Raw genomic sequence first — 12839 nt, 5'->3', positions numbered from 1 at the left:
TTGTGAAGGGGGAAAGCTTCTGTTAAAAACAACAGCAACATACACACACGCTTGTTTTATTTAAAATGTCTTTTTATTCCTCAGTCAAGGATCCATATTGCACACTGGGGATTACAGTTTTTTCCCTTATATACAGTACATACAACAACTTAAAATAAATAAAGGTACATATCGCTGCCTCCCCCTTTCTCTCCTGCCCTCTTCTCAAGTCAAGTATATTTTGGGAAGGGTGTTGGGAGGAGATGGAAAACTGAACTCTCTCTCCCCTTCCCTCCATGTGTTTCATTTTCCAAGGTGTGTTCCAAAAATGGAAAGGATGCTTTAAAAAAAGAATAAAAATGGTGATAGGAAATGCAGAATTTTAAGGAAATTCATCTGAGGAGAGAGGATGTAATTGTAGCTACCTGTAACCAAGGCTACAATCCTATACTGTACATGTTTACCTGACTTCCACTTTGGATTGCACTGCAAATCATATACCTTATTCACTGGGAAAAGCTGATTTTTTTCTCTCTCTCTCTCTCTATCTCCCATTTCCAATTCCTTTGGAGGAAAAAAGTAATAAATATGTTTGGGGTCTTTTCCTAAGGAAATTCCTCTTCTCTGGTTCAGAGCTAAGAAACTTTAAGTAATAAAGACATTCCCAGATTACTAGCACCTTACTTGTGTGTTTTTCCTTATTTTTCCTTCTTGAAAAATGGAGAAGCACTTCTTTAAAACCTGAAAGTGATGGTCAATGTGGTGACTGCATACTTCCTCTTCCCTTTCTTCCAACCATCTCCCTCTCCCCACCCCCTTCAGCCTTCCCTCAAGTCTGCCCAAATATATCTTTCTCTCTTGCACAGCTCAACTGATTTACCTGAAAACAGAGGCTCATTCTGCTTTACATTTCAAAGCTGATTATGCAAGGCAAGGAAAAAAAGGGGGGAATAAAAATGGGGAAGGGAACCTGAGAAACTCACCTCTACTTTTGTATTCCCCCCTCCATAGAACTCCACTACAAATAGTAATAACATAACACAGTCTATATATATATCTGAACTGAGAGCACCTGAGTCTCGCAGGTAGGGGAACACACTAGAGATAGTTCTGTTTGTGTGAGGTTTTTAATTTTTTTTCTACCTTTTCAAAAAGCAATTGCACTGTACAAAAGGTTTTTGCTGATTTTTTTAAAAAAAGTATTTTACTTATTTTTGTCCATTTCTTCCCCCAAATAATCTAAGGAGGCCTGCTCGCTCTCTCCCTTGTAAAAAGTGGATCTTCTGATCACCCTTTTTGAACTAATTTGAAAGCTGCCACCACTCTGTTGTGAACAATTATTGTATTATGTTGCTAAAATAGGAGTTTACTTTGGGAGCTGTAGAAAGAACTAACACAATTCTCAGGCATGTTTACTCAATTTCTTTCTGAGTTCAAGTGGGTTTACTCCCCTGTACATGGGGAAACCCCCCCCCCCCATAGACAAAGTGTTGCATCCAACTAAAATTTTACTCAGGCTAGACCCATTCAAGGACCCAAGTTAGTCATACCCATTCATTTCAATGGGTCTCCTATATTACTAACATTGGATACAGTATTGCAACACTATAATTAAAGGAGCAAAGTTATTGGTACTCATTCATTTCTGTGGTTCTACTCTGACTATGAATACCATTGGATGCAATATTGCAATACTACAGTAACCTGGACTAAGCACCATTGAATACATTGGAACTTGCTAGTAGGCAAACATACACCCACTGTTTGCTTTTCTTCCTATATGTTCATGGAGCTTTAAGGACACATTCCAGGGGGGAAAGTCTTATGGAACTCACACAGGAGGATATTAGCTTTAATGCCCCAGAAAAAAAACACACACCAATGACTGCTTCTCTATATTTCCCCCACTGGAAATTTTTGATGTGTTCAATTTGCCCATCCTCAGCTTCTATCAAATATTTTAAGATCTTAAGTTATTTGTGTCTATTTATAGCATTGCAAAACACTACCAAAAATCTTTCAGAAAGATACAGCGAGTTGCCAAGGAATTTTAGAAGGATGTAAAAAGGCAGTTTACGGATGGGGAGAAGAGGGGTTGTTATATTCTGCACACAGAATAATTCCATGTTGCTGAGAACTTGATTAAGGGATACGAGAGAGAATATTTAGGCATTTCATGGAATGCAATTCCAGAATGTATGTCTATTTTACACACTCATCCATATGCTTTCTCCCCATCTGTTAATAGGCTGCAGACACCACTTTCTTGGAAGTAAGCCCAGCTGCACTCAATGGGGCTTCCGTCTGAGCAGAGACATGCACAGGATTGCACTGTGTGATCTCATCCATTTCAGTGGAACCAACTTACAAGGGCGTGATTTAAAGTCAAAGTCAGAAGTAAATCTCAGTAGGATTTACTCCCAGTTACGTAAATGCGCTGAGGACAACAGCTTCAGGACTGCAGCCTCAATTGGCTAACTTTAATCTAGACTCAGTTTAAGCAAAATAAGCAGGCGGAATTTCTTCCAACTACTGTTGTTTTCTACAAGTATCTGTCTTAGCAAAAACACACACACATAAGGCATAAATAGAACCCTGTGATGAAAGTGCAACAGTGCTGCAGAGATGATATTGGCTTCTACAAGTAAGGCTTAAATCGATTTTTTGTTTTAAATTTCTTGCACAAGAATAAAGTGTTTGTACACGGCATGAAGTATTTCATGCATTTTTAGTTCTGCAATGCAACTGTGAAACCTATCATTGGTTAGAACAGTGGATCCCAAGCCCTTTTCCCCTCCATGGGCCACTTGAAAATTGCTGAGGCTCTTGGCAGACCACTTAGTGGTTTTTCTGCCTGTTGTAGCAATTGACAATTCACTGTGCCAGATGCTGTATGGTTTTTAATTGTATTTCTATTGCTTCTTTTATTCCGTACGGTTAAAACTGTAATGCAATAAAATGCAATAGAAGAAACGAAAGAAAGACAAATACAATTTTAAATACCAGACCAACTGAATGGAGCTCGTGGACCAAAGTCTGGGAACTCCTGGGCTAGAATGTGCAACTGATTTGAAAATGCCCCACTTTCACATCCTATCTTGCACTGATAACATTGACATATGCCAACAGGGGCAGGGGGAAGAAAGAGAGGCTCCAAGGACCATTGCGGACAGTGTTGACTGTCCGAAATGTCATCAGCTACCACTACACAAACTATAAATATTTTTGCATTTCTAGGAAAAAGCTCAGAGGTCATCCCTGCCAGTAGTAGGCAGACTGAGCTGGTTGGTTCTGGTGAAAGATGGCACTGATAGCAAAGGTAAGCAAATTGTCAAGTTATTTAAGCTCTTATTATTATGGTTATTACTACTACTGGAGTGGGTGCCACCACTGTCTGGATTTCATAACTTCCGACACCTCAAAACCATGCCAAACATTTGGGGACGAGTGTGTCTCCCTGGCAAAGGCAGCAATTAGCAGATCAATTAGGTTACATCTTTAAAAACCTCATATTTTCACAGGGATCGGACAATACACATTTGCCAAATAATCTGACTGTAATGGCCACCTTTGAAAGGGCCATTGCTCAGGTGAAAACTGAGAAGTTCCCATGTTTACATGCACTCAAAATAGCCAGGGCTGTTGCTTAGCAGAAGATAACTTTGAAATAATAATAAAAAAGTAAATAAAAAAACAATACATGCAACTTTAAAAGCACACTTGGATCTTTCTTACACTCTTTGGACAAATGTGTGAATGTTCTCCATGCTGCATTTTTTAAAAAAGTCACTTTTTAAATTTACGTACAGGCTAGCAAATACGGAATGTACGGTATATTTGCATCACAGCTGCAGGAATGACATGCACATTTAGTGTCATGTATGAAAACATTATCTGTGGATGCACCTGAAACTGGTACGTTGCAGCTTACAAAAATCCAGCAACTTTCCATCTGTGAAACACACTCAAAGAGATAAAGGTGTGTTCTCGTCAATTTCAGTGGAGGAAGCAGACCAGAGCACAATTTACTTTGTACAAATGCTTCCTCCACAGAAATGAATGGGTCTATATACATGTATACACATGTTCCATCTGATCATCAGAGGAAATGTGAGGTTCTGTATTTAGAGAAAGGAGATTGCAACCCTGCTCTACAGAATACTACTCCTGGTAACCCTCAGATCACTGGATGAAATAACCCTTTCAGCTGAAGCTGTTTAAAAAAAAAAATTAATGGCAACTGTTTTTAGATGTTTTAAACTGTTTTGGTTGTTTTAGAACCTTTTTTCGGGGTGGGGAAAAGGATGTTGTTTGCTACCCTAAGGAGGAACGGTGGGATAATGAAGTTAATATATAATTCATCACCATCATCCTACAATCCATGGGATTTTTGCCACTAAAGAAGCAGGACTGCACCCCTGTAACGTGCTTCCGGAGAAGTAAATTCAGTGGGACTTGTTTCACAAGTAAAGATGCTTAGCACTGCAGCCCTAGTCTCTGAGGTGCTTCCAAACCTGGCAGCTGCTAATACTTTCTTGAATAATACAATTCAGGATAGGTATATGCACACATTGTGTACTCGTAATTTTTTCCTGCACATTAGCATACACATACATAGACCACATGTGCTTTGTATGCACAAGCTGACAACATAGGCATTCATGTGATAAGTACATGCTCTTTCCAACATGTAAAAAAAAGGTGGGGCTGGCGAGTTGAATACCACCACACCAAGCCTTGAAAAAGGAACACATATCTATGCATAGCTGCATGTACATTTTAAAGAACAGTGAAACGGGAATTATATGCAAATTATACACACACATAAACACACAAATGAGATGGGGCACAATCTGCCTGGAAGTTCTTCTGCGTGATCCCTCTAGAGATGAATGGGTGATGCACAAGATGGGCTCTCATGCACCTCCCATTCAAAGGGGTTTGTGAAAGAGGAACTCCTGGTGGATGGTGCCTGCGATTCCTGTGTAGCAAGTGGGGCAGATGAACCAGAGAAGAGGTTATGCTTTCCTTATATAATGAGATACGTAGAATGTCCCTACTGCAATCTCCTGTTTGTGCTTTCTCGTGCTTGTTAACAGTTCAGAGTATTTCTTATATTTATATAAAGGAAAGGGAGAGGGAGCATTGTGTTTAAGCCCTGATCCTGAGGAGAAGGCTGTGTATGCATGCACAGATAAATTACACAATTTATGTGTGTGTGGATAGGGATCTCCTGTGGTGTAAGACATGCATTTTCCCTCTCTGAATGTAACACCCCCAAATTCTGCAGCCTTCTGCATACTGGTTAATATGCTCTGGAAACCTCATTCCACAAACTGCTTTCACTGATTGTGTCTTTCGAAGCTGCTCCCCCCACCCCCATTTTAACAAATCCCTTCTATGTCATGTTTCATACTGAATTTCTTTATTTCCTTTCTTCCTTCCTAGCACTCTTTCTTCCTGTTTCTCTCTTGTCCGGCTCACTATTACAAAACTCCCAATGAAGTTAAAGGTAGAAATTGAAAGCCCGGGGGGGGGGAGGGAGTAGGGAGAGGACATGTCAATATTTGGCCTCCACTGAATTCCACATTCCTCCGAAAATAAGGTGTGCAGTTAAATGAACAGGGCTGTCTGCCTGGCAAACACCAGGACCCCTCCTTTCCTTTATGCAAAGTTGGGCTCAAATTTTGAACACGATAAGACAGGGCTGAGTAGGGTTGTGAGGCCGTTTTTGAAGAAAATTAAGACAGCAGCAAGAAGAAAAATCTCCCCACCCACCCCCGTCATATTCCTCCAGTTTTCCCAAGTCACCAGAACAGCCAAAAAGACCAGGCTATACAAGTTGACAGCAAAATAAAATAAAAATAAAAAGCCCACAACCCTATTTTTTTCCTTCTGATATCAGCAAAAACAACTTACGATGTAGGCAACAAATATTCAAGGCTGGTTACTGAAAAGGGGGAGTTTTCAGTCACAACAATGTTAATTTAGTCCTCCACATACAAAGCACCCAAGTTATGCTGTGTTCCCAGGAATAATCTGGTTTCATTCTTTTTGTTGTTGGGGGGAAAAAACTGGGGACAATTAAGGTGGAAATCCTCCTTCATCAAGGTGGTCCAAATGAATGTATTCTACCCAAGAGAATTCATACAAACTAATTTAAACCCATTTTCCCCCCTTTAGGGGCATGGGAAAGTTACTCCTCATTTCCTTTCAAAATTGATTTGAACAATACAAATTCCCCTTTCTCTCCAACAAAAATGCAGGTTGTTAAAGGGAAAAAATAAACCAACAGAACTACACTAAGCATATTTACTGAGTTCCACTGGAATTCCACCCTTATTCCTCTCAAAAAGAGTGTCAAGACTGCTGCCTGCAGAAGGCAGAATATTTTGGCCAGGGGAAGAAAGAAAAAAAGGGTTTCGCTATTTTAAACATGTTTAATCAGAAGTGAGTACCAGAAATTGCAACATGGGGTTATTCCCTTGCAACTGTGTCCAGGATTGCAACCTTTTAAAAGCATCTTATTTTCTCCGTTCCAAGTTCACTTTGATTCACTGCCACTTCCAAAAATCCGTGAAACTCAAGAAGCCAGAATTTCCCCTTAGTTGAAATCTGCAATTTTAATCCATTATTTATTTTGTTTTATTTTCCCCAGGTAAGATTCTTGGGGTGGTGAGGAGGAGAAAATGTTGTTTTAATAGAAGGAAGGTGGGAACAAAGACTGTCCAAAATATGACAATTACCCGGAGCACAGTCACTAGGCAGTAAAAACAAGTCTATAACGGGGGCTTACTTCCAGATAAACATGTTTCGACCTTTGGGTTTAATTCCCAATAATTCCAGAAATATTCACCTTATAGAGAACTGATTAAAAAACTGTTCTGTGACCTCCACTGATTGTACAGCAACTCCAGAGTAACAGTTCTGGCTTGTGCACTGAGATCCAATTTTGAAACGGGGGAAATATATAGGTTGAGGTTTGGTTTTGATTTCAGGCAGGCAGGGAAACCTCTGAAGACAAAGAGGAATAATAAAAGGAAAGAACATTTGTTTGTATCAGGGAGGGAGGGGGTGTAGTTTCCTCTGACAGTGTGGTTGCGGGGGGGGGGGGATCTCTTTTTTCTGCATTCCACTTTGGAGATCAAATTGTCCATCTGCATTTCATTGCAAATTTGCCCCTGGATCCAATTTCTTTTTCCAGTAAATTTTTAAATAAACAGAATGTTACCGAAGGCTACTTAAAAGTCAGGGTTCTATTAGGCAACAAACAACAACCTCCTTTTTAAAAAACACAACTGTTTCAAGTAACCCTTTTCTCTCCTCTCTTTCTTTCTTTTGGTTCAAGCAAGATCAGGGATTGATTTATTTTTCTTTTTCCCAAATGAAGTTGCGTCTCCCACTTCTGCACCTTTTCAGCAGACAGTAGAATATACTTAATTTTGCTTAAAATCACTTTTTGCACCACTCAACACACACTATCCCAAATTCAGGCAAAAAGAAAAAGAAATTCCATTCTACTAAAAAAGAAAAATCCCCTTGCAAAATTCTGCTGTTGGGGATAAAACAGTCACTTTTGTCTTGCTTTAGTTTTAATCAGGAAACGGATGGAGGCTGGGGGGGGGGGAGTGATGCTTTGATGAGTTTAATGTGCGGTGGTTGAAAGGCCATGCCATTTCTCTTCCAAATTAAGGAAGAAAGGTGGGGGAGGGGAGGGGAGTATACTTTTAACTTGGCAAATGAGGGAGGGGGAGAAGAGAAGGGTCTTTCACTGGGGAGGGGGAGGGGAGGCTGCCTTGAAACTTTCTCATTCCTCACAACACACCCACAACTCTTTTAAATTTCTCTGCATGGAGCAAACCACTCCAGATTAAAAGGAAGGGGGAGGTCAGCTATGCCCCAAACTTCCTTTGTGTCCCCCCCCCAACAGACCTTTTCTGCCCTCCCCATATTAAAATGCTGTGCATATTAAGCCAAAGTATTGCTACCATAAATATCTTTTTTTTAATTACACAACACCAAATTTTGTTCTCCAATCTCTTTTACACTCTTTCAGTACTGCTGTTTTTTTGTGTGAGTGGGTTTTTTTTTTCCATTTTAAATCATCAGTTACTCCACACTTGAGGCCTACTTCCAACCAAGGTTCAAATTTCAACTTTTCAGAAGTTGTGGGATCTTTTGAAGAAAGTGAGGAATGAGAAAGCTCTTTAAAACAAAGCTTTTGTTCTTTTTAAAGTAAAGGAATGCCAGAAATTCCATTTGTCAAGGCATCCTTGAGGGTTAAAAAAAAAAGTAATCATGATTGGAAAGTCGGATCTCTTCCTACACTATTTAACACATTTACTTGAAAATAAGTTCCACTGATTTCAGTAGAACCTACTTCTAAGCAACTGTGTTTTAGGATCACAAGCTGCTGTCACCAACACACTTACTTGGAATTAAAGGCCACTGAAACAAAAAATGTTACAGCCGAGTAAATATTTTTTTTCAGATTGCAATATCAGATTCTCCATCTCTCTCTTTTTTGGCTACATATTCAATTCGCTTCGTCCCCCATCCAAAAAAAAAAAAAAAAAGTCAACCTGTTGCACGTAAACCAGCTTATATCCTCCATCTAGAAGTCCTCTAAACGGTATCCCCGGAATTTCAGGCTGGGGGGCACGGGGATGGCATTGCCCCCCAGCTGCCAGGTCCAAAGCGGGTGCGTTTTGGAGAGGGCGCACGAGTCTTTTACGCACAGAGAGGACGCAGGACACAGATCCCCATCAGAGCCGACGACCAAAGCGGGCGTACAGGGAAAGGTACCCATCAAAGAAAACGGATTCCTGGCGGGAGCCGGGCTGGTGTGGAGCAAGCGTTTGCAAGGCGGCGTGGCCCCCTTTTTGGTCGTCTTCCTCGAAATCTTTGGGGGCCTCCCTTTGGCCTGCCTTTCCTGCTCGGCACGCCTGCGTTTAGCGTTCCTTTCTAAGTCGCTGCCGCTTTTGGCCAGGCTGAGGAGGCCGGCTCTGGAAGCGGAGGAACTCCCTTTGGCCTGCTCGGCCCTGCGCAAACCTTTCCCGTCCACATTGAAGCCTTTGGCGTAGCACCACAGCTTGGACTGCCTGATAAGCCTGTCGAATTGAGCTTCCCTCCCCGACCCTTCCTTGGAGTCCTGGTGCAGAGCTGATTCCTCAGCCTTGTCCGGCTCGCCAACGCGGAGGTCCTCACTGGAGCAAAGGAAGTCCTTGGAGAAGTCTTCGCGCTCCGGAGCGCACGACTCCGAAGCTTCCCGAAAGCCTCTCTTTGGCTGCGGGCCTTCGCTGGGGCTGCTGGGACGGGCAGGGAAGACGGCATTGCTCCTCGCCTCCTGCTTTACTCGGGGTTCCGGGTCCTCACGCGGGGGCACCTTTGGCGCGGTGGTAGGAGCTGGCTTGAAACTTTCCAAAGTGGAGGCGCGCAGCGTCCTGGCCCAGAAGAGTAAGTTCGGGTCAGGGCGCAAGGCTTTGGCTACGCCCGAGAGGGCTTGAGGAGAGGCTGCTTGGGGTGGGAGCCGAGGAAGCGCCGCCTGCCTGTAGCGGGTACTCTGCACAGAGTCCCCGCTGCACAGGGAACTGCTTTCCGACCCGGAGGAGCTGCCTTCTTCGCTGCTGCAAGATGACTCTTCGTCGTCGTCGTCTTCTTCATCGTCCTCCTCCGAGGAGTCGCTGGAGCTGGCCGGGCTGGACGCGCCGCTGGAATCCGAGTCGCTGGAGTAGCCGGCCGACGTGCCTTGCCTCTTGGGGCCAGCGAAGGATGCCGAGCGACCCTTCTCCTTGCCCAGGCACCCGCAAGCCGAGCGCTTGGTGCGCCCGGCCTCCGCCTCGCCGGGCGCTTGGCTGGTGCCGTGCGCCCTGACGGCCGAGTGGAGGAGCTGCAAGTCGCCGGGGTAAGCGCTCAGCACGCCGGCCAGGAGCTGCTCTCGGCCGCTGCGGCTGTAGCTCTTCGGCAGCGGCGCGGCTTTCTCGTAGCCTCTGGCGAACGGGGTCCCTAAGAGCGCGTCCCGTTTGGCGCAGCCGGCACCCACGTTGGCGCGAAAGGCGCCGTCGGCTGCGCTGTACGCGGGAAGTAACCGGGGCCGGTTGAACAGGTCCCCGGCTTCCCTCCTCTTGCTTTTCCTCTTCCTCTTCCTCTTCCTGGGGGCCAGGGCCTTGCACGAGGTGCAGAGGGCCTCCAGGTCCGCCTTGGAGATGAGCGAGCACTTGACGGCGCGCGTTGGCACGGACTGGATGGCTTTGAGGGTGCGCAGCTCCTTCAGGTCGCAGCGGCGGCTCTGGATCTTGAGGCTTTCCATCTTCTTGCTCACGGTGGCCCTCGGGATGTCCTTAAACAGGTCGCTGAAGACCTGCGTCAGGGCGAACATCCGCGTGCCGTTGATCTGCAAGTAGCCCAAAGTGATGCCGTCGATTTCCTGGTAGCCAGCTTGGAAATCTCCATTGTAATCCACGGTGGCGGCGGCAGGAGCCACCCCGCAGGTCAGGAACATGTTTGTTTATCTGCTTATTCGTAAAAAAAAGGGGGGCTTCGCAGCCACCAGCGAGGGGAGAGCTAGAAAGAGGGGTTCCTCTCCCAACCCCTCCTCATTCTCCCTCCTACCCCCCAAAATCAACCCGCCGCCGTTGAGTGATGAATTTTCCTTTCGAAGGCATCCCTTGAGGCTCCAGAGCCGCCTTTTCTCGCTGCCTTTCTTTCTTGCTCCACTCTAGAAATCCAGAGAGGGTTGCAAAGGAGAAGATTGTGGTCTTGCCATGGTCCTTTCCCTCCTCCTCCTCCTCCTCCTGGTACCTTTCCTATCTTAGTCCTGCGGTGTGTGCTTGGTGGGGAGGGGAGGGAGGGAAGAAACAAGGAATCTCCCCCCTCTCAGCGTGCCTCTTTTCTTTTAAAAAAAAGCTCTCCTTTGAATTTGCAGATAGATCTTTAAAACCAATGAAGTCCACAGCCGAAGAAAAAGAGAGACAGAAGCACACACATTTAAAAAAAAACCACGCTCCGGAAAAGAGGTTTTTAAAAGCACCCAGGTTGCACACCAAAATCCTTGTCATGTCCACCTTTCCCCCACCCCCCTTTGGCTTCTTTCTTCAAGACAGACTTGGAAGTACAGTATATTATAGGAAACACCCCACGAAATAATTTTCTCCAGAGCGCGAGCTGATTGGGTACTTTAACCTGGTGATGTCATAAAACCCCCAACATCGAACACACACCCCCACCCCCACGTAAAACCCTCATATAAAAAAAACCCTTTCATTTAAGAGTCGATCTGACACTGTCCAAAGAAGTAAGAGGAGCTTCGTATATACATGTGAATTGAGAGGCGGAGGTTGTGAAAAGATTTTTATGTATGTGCCTACGTATGTAGCCCATACAGCCATTTCCCTGCCGTTGCTCTCTACACAATCTCTGCAATCTTTACAAAGTACTGCTTTTACATTAAAAAATAAAATAAAATCTGCAGTATCTGATATTCCCATCGAACGGTTTTAATGTTTTAATACTTGCCAACTGTATTACATTTGAAGGCCCCCCTCCCCCTCTTGCCAAATCTCTAGCTAGGATTATATATTGTCATAGGCTTTTTAAAAAAGCAGCTTTATTGGGAGGCAAATATAATTTTCTTTGATAGCTTTCTGTCTTTGGGAATGCTTTTTGGAGTGGGGAGAGGGTGATAGCCTTTAGAATTTTATTTTAAAAAACCCCCGCTAAGCTTAAGAATGACAGGCACCCATCAGTTCGCACAAGAATGGCTTGCTCTTTTAAAAACCAGATCATTTTTTTTTTTGCTCTGCAATAATTACACCCTCTATAACATAATTATTATTATTTAAGCATCTTTTATTATTGTTTTCCCCCCATGAATCTTTTGTCTCTTTGTACCTTTCCCAGATATGTTTTCTTCCTTTCGCCAACCTTCTGAATGAATTGTGTTTTTTAATGAGCTCTTCTTGAGTCCTCACCTTTTTTTTTTAAAGAAAAAGGAGAGTATTGGGGAGGCAACCGTTTTGTTACTTACTTATAACAATATATGTGTCGCAGTACAGCAGGAAGTTGTCCATTTCCAATGTCATTTGAAGTGAATGGGAGCTGCGCAAGAACTAAGGGCGCTGATTCTGTGGGTTTTATGTAAAAATCTGTGGGTTGCATTTTCTAGCTCAAAACAGTTTGTAAAGAGATTTGACAAATAAAATAAACAGAGTGAAAAACCAGCTTATTTTCTTTGGAGTAAGAAAGGTTTTTGTTCTTACATGGAATTGTATCTTTTCACAACTGCCATTTCCGCCACCCCCACCCCCCAAAAAAATTTAAAATTAAAATTGGTGGTGAGGTACAAAAGATACCTCCACACTTTTCATTCCTACACTGCTACATAACGACTGACCAAATGTTTTCAAATTCAGCTCTCTGTGGTATGTTCTAGACTTCTCAATTGATTCAATGGCCCATTGCATTTGCAACCATTCAGCTGAATTAAGCATCTTAGGTGATTTCCTGTATTTTGCCAGTAAACAAGTTGCTGTACAAAAGATTCACAAACAAAGCCTTGGTCTTAACTATTAAAATATCCAAGCCACAATTGCGTTGGAATTGAAAGGGCAGGTTTGATTCTATTTCTCTTCTAAATATTCCATAAAATCTCTTTCCGGACCATTAAAAAAGAAAAAGGAAAAAACATAGGGAGTTTCCCACCAGACATGTAAAAAGTTCAGCATTGTCTATGAATGCTCTCCACTTTGATGTGTATATGTCTTATAAATCCTGTTCAGTCTGTAAGGTGTCAAGTGCCATTGATATACAGTTTTTGCATATGATTCGCATTTGCCTCTGTTAAGCCTACAGGTTGTCGGAAT

The 12839-nt window shown here is 43.4% G+C and overlaps 1 protein-coding gene across 1 annotated transcript; it reads right to left on the bottom strand.

Annotated features, from left to right (window-relative positions):
• Nucleotides 1-512: 512 nt before the first annotated feature.
• On the bottom strand, nucleotides 513-12190 carry EPOP (elongin BC and polycomb repressive complex 2 associated protein). Its single transcript, XM_028751945.2, has one exon. The coding sequence runs from the start codon at nucleotides 10478-10480 to the stop codon at nucleotides 8594-8596; it is 1887 nt and encodes a 628-aa protein (XP_028607778.2). The 5' UTR covers nucleotides 10481-12190; the 3' UTR covers nucleotides 513-8593.
• Between the last annotated feature and the right edge of the window lie 649 nt (nucleotides 12191-12839).

This window comes from Podarcis muralis, chromosome 13 (assembly GCF_964188315.1).
Source record: "Podarcis muralis chromosome 13, rPodMur119.hap1.1, whole genome shotgun sequence".
In the NCBI taxonomy this organism is placed as follows: domain Eukaryota; kingdom Metazoa; phylum Chordata; class Lepidosauria; order Squamata; family Lacertidae; genus Podarcis; species Podarcis muralis.
Note: the sequence above shows the minus strand (reverse complement) of the source record. Positions and strands in the feature narration are given on the sequence as shown.

What these genes read in the sequence shown, in the direction of transcription:
- EPOP (XM_028751945.2), bottom strand. Translation starts at nt 10,480, where the DNA reads ATGTTCCTGACCTGCGGGGTGGCTCCTGCCGCCGCCACCGTGGATTAC.